General features: G+C 44.0%; 1 protein-coding gene across 4 annotated transcripts in view; it reads left to right on the top strand.

The window, feature by feature from the left end:
* The window catches only part of STON2 (stonin 2), a 76,648-nt gene that overhangs the window by 23,142 nt on the left and 33,159 nt on the right, over positions 1-20,347 (top strand). Inside the window, exon 1 of one of the 4 annotated variants that reach the window (XM_058655388.1) lies at positions 20,146-20,280. The exons of the other annotated variants lie outside the window; for them this stretch is intronic. Within the exon in view, the coding sequence (XP_058511371.1) occupies positions 20,184-20,280 (97 nt within the window). The 5' untranslated portion in view covers positions 20,146-20,183. Of the gene's footprint in view, positions 1-20,145; positions 20,281-20,347 lie in introns of those variants that run through there. 4 annotated transcript variants of the gene reach the window in all.

Genomic DNA, 20,347 nt, shown 5'->3' on the forward strand with positions numbered 1-20,347 from the left:
TCCTGGGAGCAAGGCATCAGTCTGGAGCCTGCTTCCTTACCTGGGACCCAGACAGAGTCTCCTTCCAGGCAGGGTTTGCGATGTGTGGGAAGGTGTTCTGTGCAAAATCCTATAGGGACTTTTTTTAAAATTCCTAATTTTAACTCTCTATGCCTTGTCCTTTGACACGTAAAACAAGGATAATTATGACTTGCTCCTTTGTTATAAGGAGTTAGAAACTGACACTGGAATGAGATTAGAAAAATACTCTGTACTTCTCAGCACTAGCAGTAGGTAAGTATGGAAAGACACTGTGGTGGGTTTGCAATGGTGAGTGTCTGTGCTGACTGCTAGGGAGTCCTTGCAATGAACTGCATTGGGGAGACACTTAGAGTTGATTCGATGCCTCCCACCTCCCAGGCCCACTATCAGCATGCTCTTTAGGCTTATGGAGGGAGTTAACAGCCCAGAGGACCTTCCGTGGCCACGCCAGCAGGGAAGTGTGTGAGGGAAATGGGGCAGGTGCTCTGTGCTTCATCTCTTGCATGGAGAAGGATTATTGTGCCCCGTGCTTAGACTGCCTCCCTTGGCTGGGTCAGGGCCCTCCCCTGGTGGTCTGGGCAGGAATTCAGCTGGGATGCAGCTGCCCCGGGGGCAGTCTGAGTCCTGGCATAATTGTGGAGGGAAGAACTCTGCGATCAGCCTGTACTTCCTTCTCATTTTCTCACCAAGGGAATAATTAGGAGGAGAGTGGCAAACCCACCCCCTCACCTTGGTTAATCACAGGGTGGGGCCGAGCTGGAGTGCTGCGGTGATGTTTGCTCTGGTGTTCAGCTCTGCAGACAGATCAACAGCAGAGCCGGGAGCAGGCAAGATCCCACGCAGCGCTGCTTCCCTCTGACCCCCATTGCCCTGTTGTCTTCTGCAGTCAGAGCCAGTCTGTTTTGCCACTGGGTTTACGTGGGTTGTTAAAAGGCCAGAGGGCCAAAGAAATTAGAAACAAGCCTCTAACTTTAAAGAGAGAAACCATCAACGTTTCTAGGAGTACAAACTGCTGCTCAGTGGTGGCTTTTGGTCTTGGTTTTCCTCGGCACACAAGAAAAATAGATTTCGATATGGGGTTAACGCTCCTGTATGCCAGCTGAGGACTGTGAAGCATGCACTGAGCTTAGAGCACCTCTTCAGTAACTGTCTGTTAAAGAGATCCTGGAGTGGATGACATGAGAGTGCATGGAATAAAAACCGTCTGCACCCCAGATGCTTGTATACCATTTGGATGTACAAGTCTTGCGTTTTCCAGCAGGAATCTCATGCAGCAACCCAAGAAAAATCAGGAGGCCAGGGGCCAGTGTGTTTGGTCTCTGTCTGTTGTAGAGCAGTAGTGTTTAGTAACAGCTTGTTATATTAATAACTTCAAAAAGTCCTGGAGTTATATATATGTGTATCATTTATGTTTGTGTATGTGTAGTGTATATATTATAAATGAACACATGTTATAATTATTTATATAATTTATGTTTATACATGTATACCATATTATATATATGAGTGCTCATAGAAGTTATATACATTCCCATCTACATAATTTTGCATCAATGTGTACTACCTACATTTCAGTGTACAAGGAAACAGATAAACTGGAAAATGTGACTTAGAATTATTGCTTTTCCTAAAGTGCTGAAAACCAGAGAAACCAGAAAGAAATATTTTGATGAACTTGCCTGGATTGGTTAGTTTTATAAGGTTAACCGCATTTTGTCACATGATTTGTTAAACTCCTGACCTTTAAAAAAAATTTTTTTAAATTCTGGATTCAGCAGACCCAAGACTACATTTTGCAAACCTTCTTTGTGTTTAAACCCCTTGTTAGCTTTAAAACAAATTTGGACCAGATGTTCCTGATGCACTTGCATTTAACTGGTCACAGTGGAATTCTGCCAGAGCAGTAGGGTATCTCTAGAGATTTTCTATCTTCTCTCTTTTCTTTACCCTCAGAAGTGAACGTTTGTGTGAGATGGAAAGTCATGGACCAGTACCTCCGTTTTTGTGACGGGTTTTTCCGTGGGCAGGATGGCTTGTGTCATGCCTTGTGAATGGGTAGCATGAGAACATCACTGGGCTGTATGTCTGACTGCAGGATGAGGCAGGTTTATCTCTTCCGTGCTTTGTTCTAATAATGCTGCAGCAGTGGGGGTTGGTACCAGACTCGGGGGCCTAGAGCCATAGGTAAACAGTAATCGGAGTGTGTCACGGGATTACCTGGGACTTTTGTTCTTAAAGCACATCTTATTCTATTTTTTTTTTGTCGTAAACATATTTTGCTTGGAACCAATTAACTTATTATTACTTTAAAAACAGTTTAAAGACAGAAAGCTCCCGTTTGCTCATTCGCTTCCCAAATACCCATGACAGCCAGTACTGGGCTGGACCAAGGTTGTGAAGTGAGAACTTTATTCAGGTCTCCTGTGTGGGTGGCAGCACCTGCTTGAGCCAGCATTGGTGCCCTCAGAGCATTTTTAAATAAATTGCATCTTTTTACTTTCATTAACAAATACAAATTTAGCCTATTTTCTGTTCTTGTATATTCTTATCTGCATAAGTCATACATTTCGTATTCTAATCAGCGTTCCAGAGACAAATAGAAGCAGTGGTGATTGCTTGCTTTGAGAGTTTCTCTGGATAGATTGAAAATGTCTCAGAAGCACAAATGTTCCTCCCATTTATTGCTCACTGAAACTACAAAGAAGAAGAAGGCATTTGACATTTTCTCATGAGGAACTGATTATCTGCAAATAGACATTTTTGCATTGAAAAGGATTTTTATATAATTTTAAATATTATTCCTATTTATAGAACATTTGCTACATGTCAGGAATATGTGATACGTTTTGTGTATTGATTGTCTCCTTTAACCTTCACAATTTTAAAAAGAAGTACCTAGTGCTGTACCATTTGGTAGATGTAGACACCCCCAGAAAATCAGTTGCTCAAAATCATGTGACTTACCAATGACAGAGCTGGAATTTGACCCACATTTCTTTCTGTCATCCCCTGCTCTGTGCCTGGCATCCCTTGCTCCTTGCCTGGCACCCCCTGTACTGGTATCCTCTGAAAGCCTGGTGTTGTGAGTCGGTGAGTTCTGGGAAGGTGTCATTAGAGGGCCTTCTGCATGCCTGGTGCTGTTACTCTGGCATTTCCCAGGAGTCATATACAAACCTCTCATTTACTCTACTGAATGGCATCGATTTGTTTAGGAGTTTCCCACTAGACTGAGGAAAGGAACATGTGCATTCATGTCCCCAGCTTACTTCCTGGCACATTGAAATTACATAGTGGATCTTCATGGCTTAAATGAACTGTGCTGATATAGAAGGAAAGCTCGTTTTCCCCACACTTGAGTGTGTTGCTCATAGCCGCGTAATTTCATGACTGAGAAGAATTACAAGAGAACAAGCAGATGTGTCTAGCATGGAAATAAAATTTTCCCTCCTTGTGTTCAAATGTGAGGCTATAATCCAGTAGTTTCCACTCATTTCCTTAATTGGATTTCATCTAAGATTTATGTATGCATATATGTGGTTGCAGTGGAAAAATGCTAAGTTTGGGATTCTCAGAATCTCAGTCTTATAATTATACATTCTATATGTTCTGTCTATGTTTATTCAACTCAGAGTGTAAAGTGAGTTGGGAAAAAGCTTTTCCATGATATTGAGATAGATTCTTGTAGTTACTGAACCATCTTTGTTGAGCCGCTTCTGCTCAGGAGTGGTAAGATGCTGTATTGCACACAGGTGATCTGAACTAGATACTTTGAAGTATCTTAATTAAAGACCTGTGGTCCCCAACCACAGGTTTGCGGAGTGTGCAGAACTCTTCCAAAATTGCTAACATGGTGATCCAAAGACAAGGTGACAGCGCCTTGCCTGGATTGCCTCCTGTGAGGTTCTTGCTGTTAGGATCTGTCTTCTTCAGACGAGGACACTGTGTCCATCAGGGTTCTCTGGAGAGACAGCAGTGCAGGACATCTGTGTAGCTGTACTAGGGAGGGTTTTAGTTAGGGGAATTGGCTCATGTGGTGATGGCAGCTGAGAAGTCCCACAGTAGCCCCTTTGCAGGCTGGAGCCCCTGGGCTGCTGGCAGTATGGCTCAGGCCGAGTCAGAGGCCTCAGACCAGAGGGTGTGACTCCCCCGCGGAGGTCAGAAGCCTGAGGACGAGCCAAAGGACTGCAGGTGTTAAGCTTGGAGTCCAAAGGTGAGCAACAGATGTTCATGGCTGGTGTTTGGCATACTGCATCTCAGAGAATGGGGGTCAGGAGGGAGGAGACGGAGAGAAAAAGAGAGCGAGCGAGAGAGATATCTGTTCTGTTTCTGTATTCAGCCTTTTTAGATTACCAGCCACTTGATGACCAGGTTGTCTTCACATCTGGTTTACTCACATTCTGTTCTGAAAACTCCCAAAATAATGTTTCTCCAGGTTCCTAAGTATTTCTTAATCCAGCCAAGTTGACACCATGCAATGAACCATCATGGACACCGTCCCTCAGTCACGTGTTAGTTGAGTGACAAAACTAAGATCACCTCCTACGCTTGCCAGGATTGTACATTCCGTGCCCTTCTTCGAACTTGAGCCTCTGAAAAATCTAGACTTCTGCTGTCAGATCTACAGGACAGTGTTTAAGATGCTACATGCTCTTTTGTTTTGCTTTGTTTTACTTCTAAGCAATTGATCAAAACGTAGATATTTGGAACCTTTTAGAATCCAGAGGGCCCAAGAACTTGGATGATTGACATCTTGATCGTCTCCACCCTCTAGGTGGGCAGTGAAAGAAGTGTTGCCCTCATTTGCAGACAGAGATAACAAACCGCAGTAGGATTAGCAATTTCTCACTAGCATAAATCAGATGCTCCCAAAATATACTGTAGTTGTGGTGATGGCACAAAATATCATTCTTATTTTGTTATTTATCATTGCTACAGAGGACTCAGAGCCTTTGGAAATAATGGTTTCTTAATCGGTTTTTAGAGATTTAGTGAGTGCTTTCTATAAGCATCACAGATCTTTAAAGTTATAAGACATTTGGTGCTGGTGCTGTAGTGTAGCAGGTTAAGCCTCTGCCTTTGGCACCAGCATACCATATGGGTGCTGGTTCATATCCGAGCTGCTCCACTTCCAATCCAGCTCCCTGCTAATGGCCAAGGAAAGCAGTGGAGGACAGCTCCAGTCCTTCGGCCCTTGCCGTGAGAGACCTGGAAGAGGCTCTTGGCTCCTGGCTTTGGATCAGCCCAGCTCCAGCCACTGCCACCATTTGGGTAGTGAACCAACAGACAGAAGATCACTATGACTGTCTCTCCTCTCTGTAATTCTGCCTTTCCAATACACATAAATATAATCTTTAAAAATGAGCAAATATAAAAGCGTGAAAAGTTTTTAAAAAATGTTAAGAGATGTTTTAGAGATTATGTGTGAGTTGTAGAATTTCTACATTTTACCAGGGAGAAAGCCAAGTCAAGTACCCAGGTCTTGAGTTGGGGCCCATATGGAGTGCCACAGATGGAGGATTAGTGTGCTAAGCTATAGTGCCAGCCCAGTGAAGTTTAAGTATTGGCAATTTGCAGTGTTAGGAGTGCATAGATAGAGATTCACAGACAGGGTTTGGAAAGACCCCTCATGTACTTACACATGCACCTGTGTACAGTGCTTTACTAATTAACAAAAACAAAGCCCTAATACCCAGCAGAATATTAGATGAATTATATTCATACAATAAAATAATGTTCAGTCATGCAGTCATGGAAAGTATCCAGTTATATCAGTCATTGAAATGGCAGGTAACAGGATAAGTAATAGCTTGCTCTATTGACCTGTGTGTAGTTTTGCTGTATTGTATGTATTTGTATAGGTGTATGTGGTGATATATACTCATATTTCTAAATCTATAGAAAAAGGTTTGATAGAGTGTACCCCAAACAGCTGCTGCTGTCGGCTGTTTTAAGGATGGAGGACTTGTATTTCCTAATGCATTCATTTGTATCAGACCTAATTTATTTATAATACTGATAAGTTAAAAATCAGGAAAAATATTTGCCATCAGTAATAAAATTGAAAATGGTAGTGGAACTTCTATTAAGTATTTTATGGGAGACATGTTTGTTTTGCAGCTGGTCTATCTTCTTGAATAGTGGGGACCTGGCCCATTTATCTTGGGATGTGCCAGAGTTTCAAATATTCGTGTGTGTGTGTGTGTGTGTGTGTGTGTGGACCATGTGCTCGTTGTTTAATTTGTGCTGCCATCATGCTGGCTGCTTATTCCTTGTAGGGCATAAACATAATGGAAAGCTGTTGTCTTTAGGGCCTAGCCGACAGGAGTTCAGCTCTGTCACTTCCCTCCTCTGTGATCATCACCTAGCATCATCAGGTACCTTCAGTTTTTCAACTGTCAAGTGGAAATACCACCAACAGAAAGTGTGAAGGTTTGTTCTGAGGGCTGAGTGAGCTGGGTCTCTCAAGTTCCCAAAACTTGGTGAGGAATAATTTGACAAGAGCAAAATAGGAGAGTTTTCAGAATTCCTGATGCTTTAAAACCTAGATTTAATGAATGTGTAGGATTTTTTTTTTCAAATCACCAGCTGCAAAACAAACAAAACAGCTAAATCTAATGAGGAAAGGTTGATTTGATGCCCCGGTCGGTCTCTGTAAAGGCAGCTTCTCTTTAATGTTTGACTGAAGCTGTTTGAGTTGACCCAGTATGCTTTGCGAAGCAGCGCCTGCCAAGGTGTTTTGCTGTAGAACTGGAACCAGGAAGGAGAGCTTGTCTGAGCAGAGGGAGGAGGGAGGAGGGCTGAGTCGGGGAAGGGAGCAACTGCCAGCTTTACGTTGGTGAGTGGCCTCCCTCTTCTCTGAACTGGTTTGTTTGCACAAATTGGTTGCCTCAAGCAACACATTATTAGGTTGAGCTGCAGTGTATCCCAGGAGACTCACTGCTTTCCCTCTTGCCAACTTGTTATGCTTTTGCTGCAGAGGATGCTGGAACTGGGGGGACATTTTCCACTTGACGTGTTTCAGGCCAGCTCCCTGACCCTTCAGTGTGCGTGTGCTACGCTATAAAGCCTGGGGTCACTGCATTCCATTTCAGGAGCAGCCGCTTAGAAGTTATTAACTGTTATTTTCAGAACTAGACTTGGGCCTCCCTGCATCACCCTCGCTGGTGAGAAAATTCCTGTGATTGGGCCTCCTTACAAAAGGACAACACTCCCACTCTGTTGCCATAGGACTTTGCCATGTGACTTGTTTTGGAGCCAGTGAAATGCAGGTGGGAAATGAGCATTCCAGCCTGGATTTCCAGGTGCTTCCTTCGCCACTTCTGTAGTTCTGTCAAAGCTCCAGATTACTGCCCCTTATGCTGCCCTCAGACTGGCTGGGACTCTGTTCTGTTGTCCCTCTGCTTCTCGTATTGCCATGCCCCACCTTCCAGATCATAGTCATGTACCCAGGACTCAAGAATCTTCAGCCTGCACAGCCTTGGAGTGACTTCTGGGCCTCTTCCAAAGTCTGTGCACCCACTTGCAGATGCACTGCGTGTGTGTGTGTGTGTGTGTGTGTGTGCGCCCTTAGACTTACAGGAGCTAGAAATAGAGCTTGAACTTGTGGTAGGGAGAGGAGGCACTTTCAGGGCCTTCACCGCGTAGGATGGTGCCACACAGGGAGGAGGATGGATGTGAATACTCCCTTCTGATCCAGGGCAACCCTCATTCTGCCCTGTGCTGTTGTGCCTTAGCCTTCTGGGTTGTTGTAATTATATCTTGGTTGAGAAAGTTAGGGTGTACTTAAACAAAACTTTTGGTTAAAAACTTGGCTTGAATTTTTAAATGCTCCTGTGTTCTGTGAACCTGTCTCCAGACTCCTAGCCAGGTCCGTGTGATGTTCCGGAAGGGGGCTGCTCCTGGGAGTCAAGGTCCGTGTGATGTTCCGGAGGGGGGCTGCTCCTGGGAGTCAATGTCCGTGTGATGTTCCAGAGGGGGGCTGCTCCTGGGAGTCAAGGTCCGTGTGATGTTCCGGAGGGGGGCTGCTCCTGGGAGTCAAGGTCCGTGTGATGTTCCGGAGGGGGGCTGCTCCTGGGAGTCAAGGTCCGTGTGATGTTCCGGAGGGGGGCTGCTCCTGGGAGTCAAGGTCCGTGTGATGTTCCGGAGGGGGGCTGCTCCTGGGAGTCAAGGTCCGTGTGATGTTCCGGAGGGGGGCTGCTCCTGGGAGTCAAGCTGTGGAAAATGATCCACTGTGCAGGATTCCTGCTAGGTGTCACAAGAGAAATAAACCTTTGTAAGTCACCACGAATCTGTTATTCAGCATATTGGAAAGCGACTGTACAATGAAAATGTACCTTTATTGAAAAGTTTCTGACTTCACCTGCATTAAGTATGACATTGTCAGAAGTTTATTATAGGCTGCCTGAGGCAGTGTTGAGGAGTCTGGAATAGGCAGCAGGAGTTTGTTGGAGTTCTGAGGCTCCGTCTGTATGTGCCCCATGTGGGCCCTGTGGCTGCTTCTGCACTGATAGCCTGCAGAGATACTGGGAGGGTCCTCTTCCTGTAGTGCTGGATCAGGTGATCAGTGCATTGTTTGGTCTGGCTTTGCTTCTCTCTGGCCTTCCAGAAATAGGATCGGGACTAGACTTTATGGGACTGATAAAATGGGAAAATATAAATAAACCATGAAGGATAGCTGATGATATTTTTTATTTTTAAAAATGTAACCTTGTCTGAATTTACAGGGAACATGTGCACCCATTCTTCTCTTTCGTGTCAAAATGAATTGTCCCATTGAAGAGTCTTTAGGTCATATCAAATAGGAGGTGATTAATAGAACTAAGAGTAGTGTCTTTCTAACTTGAAATAGTAATGTCACAGTGGACCATGAGCTTGGCCTAAGGAAATGTGATAGAAACACTTTATAATTACCATCTTATATGTAAAAAAAATACATTTGTTTTCTTTTTTATAAGATTTATTTATTTTTATTGGAAAGGCGGATATACAGAGAGGATGAGAGACAGAGGGGAAGGTCTTCCGTCCCCTGGTTCACTCCCCAAGTGACTGCAACAGCTGGAGCTGAGCCGGTTCGAAGCCCGGAGCCTCTTCTGGATCTCCCACTTGGGTGCAGGGTCCCGAAGCTTTGGGCTATCTTCGACTGCTTTCTCAGGCCACAAGCAGGGAGCTGGATGGGAAGCAGGGTGGCTGGGATTAGAACATGCGCCCATATGGGATCCCGGTGCGTTCAAGGAGAGAGCTTTAACCGATATGCTATTGCTCCTGGCCCAAAAATTTTGAAAGCCCTATGATATGTGGTGGAAATAGAATCAAATATGATGTGTACACTTGTCTTTTATAGATGCTTTTTAGACTCAGTACTTACAGCAGAGAGGAAATGATATTAGGTTTGATCAACTACTAAGGTCCTACCGCTGTAATCAAGACCTTGAAAAGGGTACTTTAATGGAATCTTACAGGGTTAGTTCGTGTCCTAATCACTTCTGGCCTTATTGTCCTGGTTTGACCTTTGATGTTCATTCTGATTGGGGTTTGTTTCAGGGTAGCACGAACTATAGATACTGCCATGGCACCTGCCTCACTCAGGAGCATTTTGGTTTTAGAACAGAATTTTGGCAAAAACACATTAACCATCTGCTTCCAAAAAAAAGAAAAAGAAAAAAAAAGGAAAGAAAGAAAAAGAAATGGAAGCTGTTTCAGAACAGATGTACATATCTAAATCTTCTCTTTAGAAACTTGGATATTACCTGTGATGACAAAGTAAGCCCTTAACTTTTTTTTTTCTGGGCTCGCTACTATGAATTTTTTAAATTGCATTTCATTTTATGACATCGTTTCATAGGCTCTGAGGCTCCTCCAACCCCTCCCTGGACCCTCCCCCCATGGTGGATTACTCCACCTTTTTTGCAGTATTACAGTTCAAATCCAGTCATGCTTCTTTTATTGCAAACTTGTACCATGCATAGAGTCTAGTATCTTATTGTCTAGATCAATTCAACAGCTTCTTGGGGAGACCTTTTCTGGTCTGAAGGCAGAGCTGGCAGAATATCATCCCGATCAATTTAAAGCCACAACATAACATCAACGGCAATTTGCAACGTTATGGAATTAGTTGACATGGTATTGAGTAACCAATATGTTAAAAAATGCAAGTTTTCAACCACATGCTGTGACTACTTCATTGACATTTCAGTTTTAGTTTATATACTACCAGCTTCTATACACCTTAAAATGACTGTAGGGTACTATTCAGCTGTCTTGTGTCTATTTCCATTTTAGTAATTAGAAGTTTATAGTGTTGAAGTATGATTTTGCTGAACTTGGCAGATTTTAGGATAGTCTAAACTGGGTTATAACTGTAACAAGGCATATGTCGACAGTTGAGGCACAGAACAGTTTTAGGAGGAGTGTGCAGAGAAATCTTCAATACCTTAGTGAGGAGTGACTTATTTTCATGTCCTACCTAGTAAGTTATATGTGAGTCCCCGCTGACTGTTTCCTGTCTGGTTCTAAGCTTTCCTTGTTGTTCTCTGTCTATCTATTCTAATTTTTTTGTTGTTGTATTTTGGTTTTGTTTCGTTTTTTTGGGGGGGGCCTCCGGGGCGACCCTGATGGTCATTGCAGGAGGAGGTGGGGATCCAAAGTTGGAACTAAGTAAGGACCAGAGGCCCTTAGCTTTTTTTTTTTTTTCTCTTGGTGATGTTGCTGAGAGATAGAAAGAAAGGAGTTAGGCACTGGCTAACTCCTCAAATAACTGCAAGAACCGGGAGTAGGCAGAACTAAGTGAGGAGCCAGGAACTCAGGCCAGTTTCCCGCATGGGTGGCAGGAATCCCTTACCGGAGCCATGTCTGTTGTCCTCCAGGGTCTACATTAGCAAGAAGCTGGAGATGTGTATCGAGTCCATATGTTGTAGTTCAGGACATGGGTTCCTTAACCACTAGTCGCATGCCTATGTTACTATTTTTTGCTTTTCGGATTAAATACTAGGTTCCTAACACAAGTGAAAATTGTAATCATAAAATCTCTTCAGAGCTAGAAAATTGTGTTGCTACAAAGTAACTCAATGCTCTGGATTATGAACTTAGCATCCCTGGGGACACGATGGAGAAGTTTGCAAATATACCAGGGTAAGTACCGGTTCTTGCTACAGGGGACAGTTACTGTCTGGAGAGGCGGCCTGCTCCATGTTCAAGCAGTCTGAAAGTGAACTGGGTAGAGCACTTTAACATCTGCCCACAGCCCGTTGGCAACTGAATGCCCATTTAGATAGTGGCATCCTGTTTACTACTCATTTGAGTTGTTGCTACAATATCCATCATTTAATATAATGGATCCATGAAGAACACAGGTAGTCTTTTTTTTCCCGTATGACCTCTAATCTGTTTGAAAAGACTTAAATATTTCTGGTAGCAACTTACTTTTATAAACTTGACAAAAATTTCAAGGCACAGAAGTAGTTTTTTGACAACAGTAAAATATTTTTTAATATCTGAGTAACAGTAATTTCTTCCCTGGGATTTGCATCTCTAAGACAGATTTTAAAGAGTCTAAGTAGGGGCAGTGGGTGCTGCAGCACAGCAAATTTGTTTGGAAACTTAAATGCTGTATCTGCATGCCTGAGTTCAAATCCTACTTCCACTTCTAATCCACCTTGTTAATGAACACCCTAGTCAGAGCAGGTGATGGCTCAAGTATTTGGATCCAAACCACCATGATAAGGTCTGAGTGGAGTTCCAGACTCCTGGCTTTGGCCGGGCCCAGCTCTGATTGTCGAATGCATTTGGGAAGTGAACCAGCAGACAGAAGATCTCTCTCCCCTCTCTCTGGATGTGTTTCAAATAATAATAGTTTAAAAAAAAAAAAAAAACGTAAAAAGTATACATAAAATCTACTAAGAAAATGTTCGGGTTTTTGCTGTATTCAAAGATAGGCCTTGCTTACTTATGAAGTATATAAAGTACTTACAATTTTCAAATGTCATTTTTGTGAGGAAATGTTGGACATTTCTGAGACTGCCTGGAACTTTTTACAAAATTATCCCAAACCTGCAAAGCAAGCAGGTAACCCTCAGTTGCTAAGTGGTGGCACTGGGTGCATATGTCTGTGACTTCTGTAAACAAGGTGAGCTCTGGGCCTCAGGAATGTCTGTAAGGTCACCCCTCCCCCACGCTGGTGCCCCAGAACTGCCCCAGGAGTCAGGGCTTTGTCAGGTCCTGGACCTGAGAGAAATCCACTTGCCTACCCTGAGGGGGTTATAACCCCACAGATACGTTTCTATGCCCCATTTTATGGCAGACTTCTGGCATTTAACAGGGAATCTGCTATTTTGTTTGAGGGTAAAAGTCAGTCTCTCTCAGACGGCCTTGGACTTTGTTCCCTGGAAAGGTGACAGGCTGGTCTTCATTAAACTACAGGGAAGAGGGGAGGACTGGGTCTCCCTCTCGCCCTCCTCCCAGCAGCTGGTATTAGCAGCACCGAGGCTAGGGTGCTGGGCCTCCAGTCATTGGTTTATTGGTTTCTATGGTGCTAACCTCAGTTAGCAGCCCTGCATGAAGAGGTGGGAGAATAGAGCCTTATTTATTTATTTTTGACATATAGTCATTCTTTTTTTTTTTTTTTTTTTTTGAGAAGCAGAGAGATTCATAGACAAGCAAACAGAGATTCCCATCTGCTAGTCCACTTCTCAGATGCCCACAGCAGTTGGGCTGAAGCCAGGAGCCTGGAACTCATTCAGGGTCTCTCATGGGTAGCAGGGACCCAGTTACTGCTGCCTCTTGGAGGTCTCCGTCCAAAATTCATTGCTCTTATTGTGGGAAGTGTCCGAGAGTATAGGGAGAAAAAAGACCAGGGACTAACAAGTTTATTTAATGCCGGCTTTGTGCCTTTCTCCCCTCCATCCCAGTTGTGTTGTGCTAAGGGCAGAAAGCTGTGCTGGAGTTGCCTGTGAGGTCTGGCTCTCTCTTCTCTCTCTAGGAAGTTTCCCAGCCCAGGAAACAGGCTTCGTCCTATCTTGTAGGACCTCTGAGTGCAGTAAGTGAAAGAACAAGTGTAAAGAACGCAGTGCAGCATCTGGCCTTTTTCCAAGGACATATGGGCTGAAGTCAACTAGTTGATTCCAGCAGGTACCCAAAGCATCTGTGGCTGTCAGGAAGGAACAGTAAATTCTACAAATCATTGAGAAAGGCTGGTTTTCTTTAAAAGCCTCATCCTAAGAAAGACTTTCTGTCCTGTATCCTTGAGGTGATACACACGTGTCAATGCCTGTGCACAGTACAAGCAGGCAAGCACACACTGTTGTTTCGGTCACAGCTGGATGGTTGTCCCACCTGCGTTTCAGCGTGGACCAATAGGAAATGACTAAGCAGACCCCAGAAGTGAGCAGACCTCTTAGTCAGCCTCTCCTGCTCTCCTGCTTGCCTTAACACAATCTCCAGGAGCTTGTTGTGGCTCATTGCCCAGAAGGATGGAGAAGAGCTTATTGCCCTGTCCTGTTTATAAAGCCAACGCATCCTGGGGCATGGTGGGCTTCTGAGTAGGTGATAACAGACAATGTGAAAGTAGGTAATTACTGCCCCCGAGGTAGCTGAACTGGGAAAATAAAACCAGCACACCTGAACTATTTAGTCATCTATTGAATGCTAGCTCCTGTGCTGTTGACCCTGTGCTGGAGTTCAGTGTGGGTGAGGATAAAGTGGAGGAGGAGCACTGTTCCCCCATTCTGTACTTAGTGTTCTGCTGTGCTATGAAGTTGAGCAGTGTTATAAAAAAAGAAAAGTATTTTTTAAACAATGTATGTGGCAGCTTTCCCATTGCTTTTTAAAATATATTTATTTATTGTTTATTTGAAAGTGAGAATTAGAGCCAGAGAGAGAAATATTAGGAAAAGAAATATTAGGAGAGAGATCTTCCATTTGCTGGTTCGGTCGCAACAACTGGGGCTGTCCAATGTCAGTAGCCGTTTCCAGGTCTCCCACCTGAGTGCAGGGCTGCAAGGACTTGGGCCATCCCCTGCTGCTTTCTCAGGTGCGTTAGCCAGGGGCTGGGTGGGAAGTGGGGCAGGGACTCCCAACTGGCATCCAAATGAGAGGCTGGCACTGTAGGTGGTGGCTTTATTTGCTACACCATAGCACTGGCCCCTTGTATTGCTTTCCTAAAAATTAAGAGTTTTAAATTGTAAGCTATCTTATTATTGAACATTATAACATTAGAGAATATTGTAAGAGACAGCACACTATCTCTGTTCTTTGGCCCTAACACAGTTCATTTATCAGGGATTCCTGATGTTTCCTTGTGTCCTGCTTGTGGCCAGCACTTACTGAGGGGCTGATGAATGGCAATGGCCACCACCAGTCTTATTACAGTGGCTTTGTAAAGGGTGCCAAATCTGCACCTCTGTCGTGCCAGGTCTCTGGTACGTTTTGTGCTGGGTTCTTGTCATGGTGCTCGGGGACGAGGTATGTGGAGGCCTGGCTTGGCCAGGTAAGTGGGGCTGTGCTTGTTCTGCAGTATGTGGACATTCTGTTCCATTAGCCCCCAGAGCTCTCCTGAGATGCAGTGAGGAATGACTGCTGGATGCCCAGCTTACAATGCCCCTCGCGGCATCCCCAGGCTGCACGAATCGTCTCCCTTTCCCACCTGTGGGAGCTGCAAGGAGCATTCCCATGCTCAGGCTATCAGGTGGACAGGTTCTGCGACTTCTGCCCACCAGTCTTTCAGGTAAGGCAGGCTTGCTTTGTTAATACTTGTGCCGCTTTGAAGAGTTAGCCATTAGATGTAAGACAAATGAAAGCTGATTCTGTTTCTCTTGTCTAGAATTTCCCCACCCCCTCCCTCTCTCTTCCCCACTAAACACTTTAAGCCACAGGTAGATGCAGAGATCCATACTTCTGGTCTGAGTTCCCTGGATGCTTTTAATTTTCCATGACTACTGTCAACAAATCACCACAAACCAAGTGACTTTAGACAATAGAAATGTATTCCTTCATAACCCTGAGGCTAGAAATTCACTATCAGTGTGTCCGCAGGGCTTCTGGTGGTTGTGGTTATCCTTAGCATCTCTTGATACAGAGTAGCACAACTCTAACCTCTACCACCACCTTCCTCACGTCATCAGGACTCCTCTCCAAGCCAGTAAGACCTCATTTTAGCAGTACATCTGGAAAGACCCTTATTGTAAATAAGGTCATATTTTCAGGTTCCAGGGGAGTACACAGTTGAGTCCACTGCCTCGGGTGAGTCGTCAGTGAACCTCAGGTCAAGTCAGAGGTCCTGACCGCTTTGGAGGAAGTTGATGTCTTCTCACATCCTCCGTGGCGGTTGGATTGATCTTGCTCTTCTCTCAGTCCTGATCTGTGGGTACCGACAGTAGCTGTTTCCCAGTCAGCTGGGATGATTGAATTTGGGAGGACATTGTATTCTTTTCTATTTCTTCATCCAACTGCAAGCAAATTCATAAGCTGAGACTTTGTTTTCCTCACTTCTGTGTGCTAACCAGGTTGAACTGATAAAGCCACCATCAACTTGGGACAAAGTCAGCCGATCATCCCTTTATTTACGTACCCAGCATTTACTGAAGTATCGCTGCTTTCTAGGCACGGGGTGAGGCATGAGGAAAGTACGGTGAAATGTGTAGTAACTACACTTTGTGGAATATCTACTATTTGTCCATCACTGAAGCATGCTCTTGGCATAGGTCTAACCATGAGTTGGCAAGAGATACAGGGGTAGAGGAACATGTTCAATCATACCCTCATTAGGACAGTCATCTGGAACAATTAAAATGTGATGGGGGACACCCGCATGCCGTATCAGGTTACCTCATTCAAGCTCTGGAGGCGCTTCTAGTTCCAGATTCCTGCTAAGGCACATGGTGGAGGCAGCAGCTGATGAAGAACTTGTGTTCTTGCCATCTGTGGCTGAGAGCTGGATGGATTTCCAGGCTCCTGTTTTCTTCCTGGCCTGGCCAGCCGTTGTGGGCATTTGGGGAGTGAACCAGCAGATGGGGGATCCCTTTTTCCCTCTCTCTCATGCTCTCCCTATCATCGTCTTGTAAATAAAATGAAAACAAGCAAAGAAAAACCAAGACCATCCTGTCATCAAAATGTAGCTCTGGGACAAACTAAATGACAAAAACCAGGTTCTTCTACAAATAAGTTGCAAGGGAGAAAAAAGATTACAACATACAATTACTGTCAGCCAATTACTGTCAGCCAATTGTAAGGCAAAAAAAAAAAAAGTAATCTTTGAGACACTGGTAGGAATTTAATACTGTTTTGAGTATTAGAGAATGTTAAGTAAGTATGGTTCATTTTTATATGTAATGTTTTATGTTTTGAAATAAAATCCTTATATTTTGGAGATGTATGCAGAGACATTTCTGAAGGTAGAAAGTTTAATACTGGGAATTCAAAATAATGCAGAGTGATAGGGCTATAGGGGAAACAGGATTTAAAAGAATTGATTATGGATAAGGTTGATGGTAGTGGAGTTCACTTACCTTTCTATGTATTTTGTATATATTTGAAACTTTCCATAACAAAGACTGGAAAAATAGTTTTGTAAGTATGCTAAAAGGAAGCCATTCAGAAGGTCTGATGAAGTAACAGGAATGAAGGAAAAGGTGTGTCCATATGCAAATAATAAGCAGGTTCCATTTTCCAACTGACCTGAGCTCACCTGCTGGTTGATGTTCAGCGGGACCCCTTCTGGGAACAGCAGCTGAGTAGGCCCTGTGCTGGACAGGGGTCAAAGGCAACAATTTGGTTTATGTTTTACAGCAAGTATCAAGCTTCACTGCTGCCCCATTCAGAGGGCCAGAGTGAGTAACAGTCATGACCTGACATTTGTACAGAGTTCTGCAGTGTACAGGTGTTTTACAAACTTCTTCTCATTAATCTACAATCACAGCCTTGGGAGGTGGAAAGGCAGCACGACTTGGGTTCAGACCCTGCCTTCAAGGTCACTGTGTACTTGATCTTTCTGTCATACCATATTTGCTAGAACTACCAAGAAAAACGTGTATCTATCTTTAAAATACATGTGCATTTCAAAGCAAGAATGCTCTGCCTAATCCCCTTATAGATGTCTTTCTGGGTGGACAGTCAATGTTGAGTATGATGAATAAGAAGAAACATTTATCTTGTTATCCTATGTGAACATTACACAAAACTGGAGAACAGAATAGGGGATATATACCCAAGTAATGTGTAGATTCTTCTCATGTTCTCAGTACTATACTACAAGATACACAGTCCTTCATAGGGAAGGGATAGGTGTCAAAGCTGGAAGAGAGGAGGGATTAGTTTCTCTGCCATTTTTAAAACAACTCCTACAGTGAGATGCATAGTATCCCTTGAACGATTATATTAAAGGAATGTGAGTCACTCTTACACCTTCCTTCTCTGTCTTCTACTTGGTGACCTACTTCATTTACAAGTCATCCCTGATTTGGAAAAGTGGGTGGCAAGCAGACAAAGACAGAATGAGAATTGGCAAGAAAATTTGGTCAGTGTACCACACTCCAAACCAAGCTGTGGAGATGCCTCTACGGCTCTGTTGGGAATGACAAGACACAATGAGCTTCTTCCGAAGACCATGGTCTTTACAGAATGTGTTTGGAAAGCAGGAAGGCATTGCTTCACAGTATCCCAGGATAGTTCTGAGAAATGAGTCAACCCAATCATTGCTCAGATGATCTTTTATATTATAAAGCAGGCAAGGAAAAGCTATTTCTAGTTACAAGTGTAATGCTTACTATAACTTGAACAGTAGTATGTCAAGTTTATGACACAATATGTTCTGTATGTGCACTGTAGAATATGTTACAGTCCCTTTTGCAGTATGAGTAAAATGTGCAAATGCTTTAAGCTTGTTTGATTATAGTCAGATAGTGTAACAGGATATGCACCCCTAAATAAGAACCCCATAATCTTCTGAATGGAATCATGGGTCAGAAGGAGGGGTGATATGAACCAGTCTCTTGAATGATGGAACACCACTTTACCATTTGAAGTGATTCTAGCATTTGTTGCTGTATTTCTGTTCTGATAAGATCTTATTGTTTGTGTTTGGAAGTTGTACAAGTCATAGTGAGGTCTTGGAACAGAATCCCCAATTATAGTATTGTTCCTAAGGGAAAATGGGATCCTCTCTGTACTGCTGCTTTTGGGGCCACATTGTGGCAAAGATCTGGGCTTTGACTATCCTGTTTACTGTGTTAATGCCACACATTCACAACAGTGCTTGGTACGGAAGATGTGCTGTGTCCGTTTTGGCCAAGATTGGCTGTGCTTCTCTCCGGGGGGTATTGCCTTCATTGTTACCGATCCTTACAGCATGACCTGTGAGGTCGTGGCTGGACTCCTCCTCATATTGTACATGAGTGTTAAGTATGTTGGTTATGCAGCTAAAACTGGAATGGGAAGCCAGACTTTCTGATATCAAGTCATAAAGTATTCTGTGATCCACACCAGGGGAAGGGGCTCTTTATAAAGTGGTAGTGTAGAATTTTTGAACATCTTCTACTTTGCTTGAGTCTGACTTGCTATGGCAGGTCTGCATGCTGGTATTGAAAATCTCAAACATATCATTAGGTGAAGAATAATGCTGAGTATCACATCCTTGGGTATACTTAAATTCCAGTAGTGTTTTTTAGAGAGTATTCCCAGATGCTTTATATACTTAAAAATTCCTGAACCCGATACCCAAGAAGTTGCTCAGCAGTGCTTATCTCTGGGGAATAGGACTGATTATTAGGGATAGTAGAGAGATTTTTACTTTTTATTTGATGCCTTCCTATATTGCTTATAATTTTTTGTAAATACAAGATAAAGAAAGCTATAGTATCCCATCTCTCTAAGTGTGTTTTCCATACTTCAAAAGATCCTCACCTTTCAAAGGGCAGCACATCTTTGGGCAAGGAAACATGACCCTCCAAGTTTGGAGAGCCATGGTAGATATTAGTGTTTTGAAGTCTGGGAAAAGCTTCAGTAACCAATACAGTATATGGTATCCTCTCCCCAGCCTTTATTATGCTTGTTAACATCCCACAGCATGTGATTAAAACTATGGCATATCAATTTTTGAGAAGCCATCAAAATTAAGGTGACTTGGTCTAAGGTTTATGCAAGTGGAAGAAAGGTGAGTGTGTAGTAAGACGCTGTAGGAGATGTTCCTGGCTGCTGTGGAACAGTACACGGGCTTGCATTCAGGCACATTTGGGTGTCCATCCTGGGTCTTCTGTCCCAGCGCTGGCCGGGAGCCAGGTTATCCGGACTGAGTCTCATGTGTGCTCACGTAACAATAGCTTCCTTATCCAGGCATTTTCAGCGCGCAGTGAATTAAGGGCCTCGTCTTTGTTCCTAGGATGGTTGGCCTCTCCTCACCTTGGTTTTATCTCTTCCTGCATTCTGCAGGTCACTTGCTTATGAACACCCACATGTACCCAAACAAATTCCTCAAGGACCCCTCCATTTATGAGGTGACTTCCTTTCAGGAGTAATCAGAGGCCAAGCTATCAGGTAACAAGTTCTTGCATTGACAGTGACTCCATTTCTGATATCTTGTTTTTACAGGTCTTTATTCCAAGAATGTGCCTCTTGTCCAAGGCAAAGGTCATAGACCCTGGGAGACTGTTGAGAATCTTGGCTTTTCTGAAATTGAGTCTGAACGTTGGCCTCTGGAAATTCACTGTTTAAACCACATCCAGATTTGTTCCCTGCCGGCGGGCTCTTGCAGGCCCTTGGCCCACAGTAACCCTTCCCTCTCCTTTCCTTTGCCAGTGTGAATGCTCTCACAGCAGCAACACATCTCAGGGCTGAATTTAAAGGGATGTGAGCTGAAGCATCGCCTTGTAAGTAACCTTTGCTGGGCGCTCTTGGAATCCAGTTACCCACGTGTTATTTGCCTCCCTTAAGTGCCAATGCAGACTGAGCTGAAAGTTCAGGAAGTAATAACAAAAGGAATCAGAAGCACGATCTTGGGCCCCCGCCTGGAAGAATCTCTCTGTCTGGGCCTCGCCTCTCCCTCCTCCTGGGTGTGTCCTCCCAGGAAGGCCAGTGAGTAACCTGCACTTTTTTTTTTTTCCACGTCTTGGCCCTTCCCACCCAGACGAGAGGACGGAGTGGCAGACAGGCAGTCAGACGGTGGAGAGTCCTGTTGAAGCATGCAGGGAACACACCTCCACCCGCACACACTGCCTGGACCTCTTGCCACCTCACCCCACCTCAGGAGGAGCCAGAGCCCTGGTGAGAATCCCAATGGTAAGGGCTGCGAGTAGCAGGACCATATCATCACCTGTGTTTGCTCCAGTGTCGGCTTTGCCTCTCG

The sequence above is a fragment of the Ochotona princeps genome, chromosome 26, assembly GCF_030435755.1.
Source record: "Ochotona princeps isolate mOchPri1 chromosome 26, mOchPri1.hap1, whole genome shotgun sequence".
In the NCBI taxonomy this organism is placed as follows: domain Eukaryota; kingdom Metazoa; phylum Chordata; class Mammalia; order Lagomorpha; family Ochotonidae; genus Ochotona; species Ochotona princeps.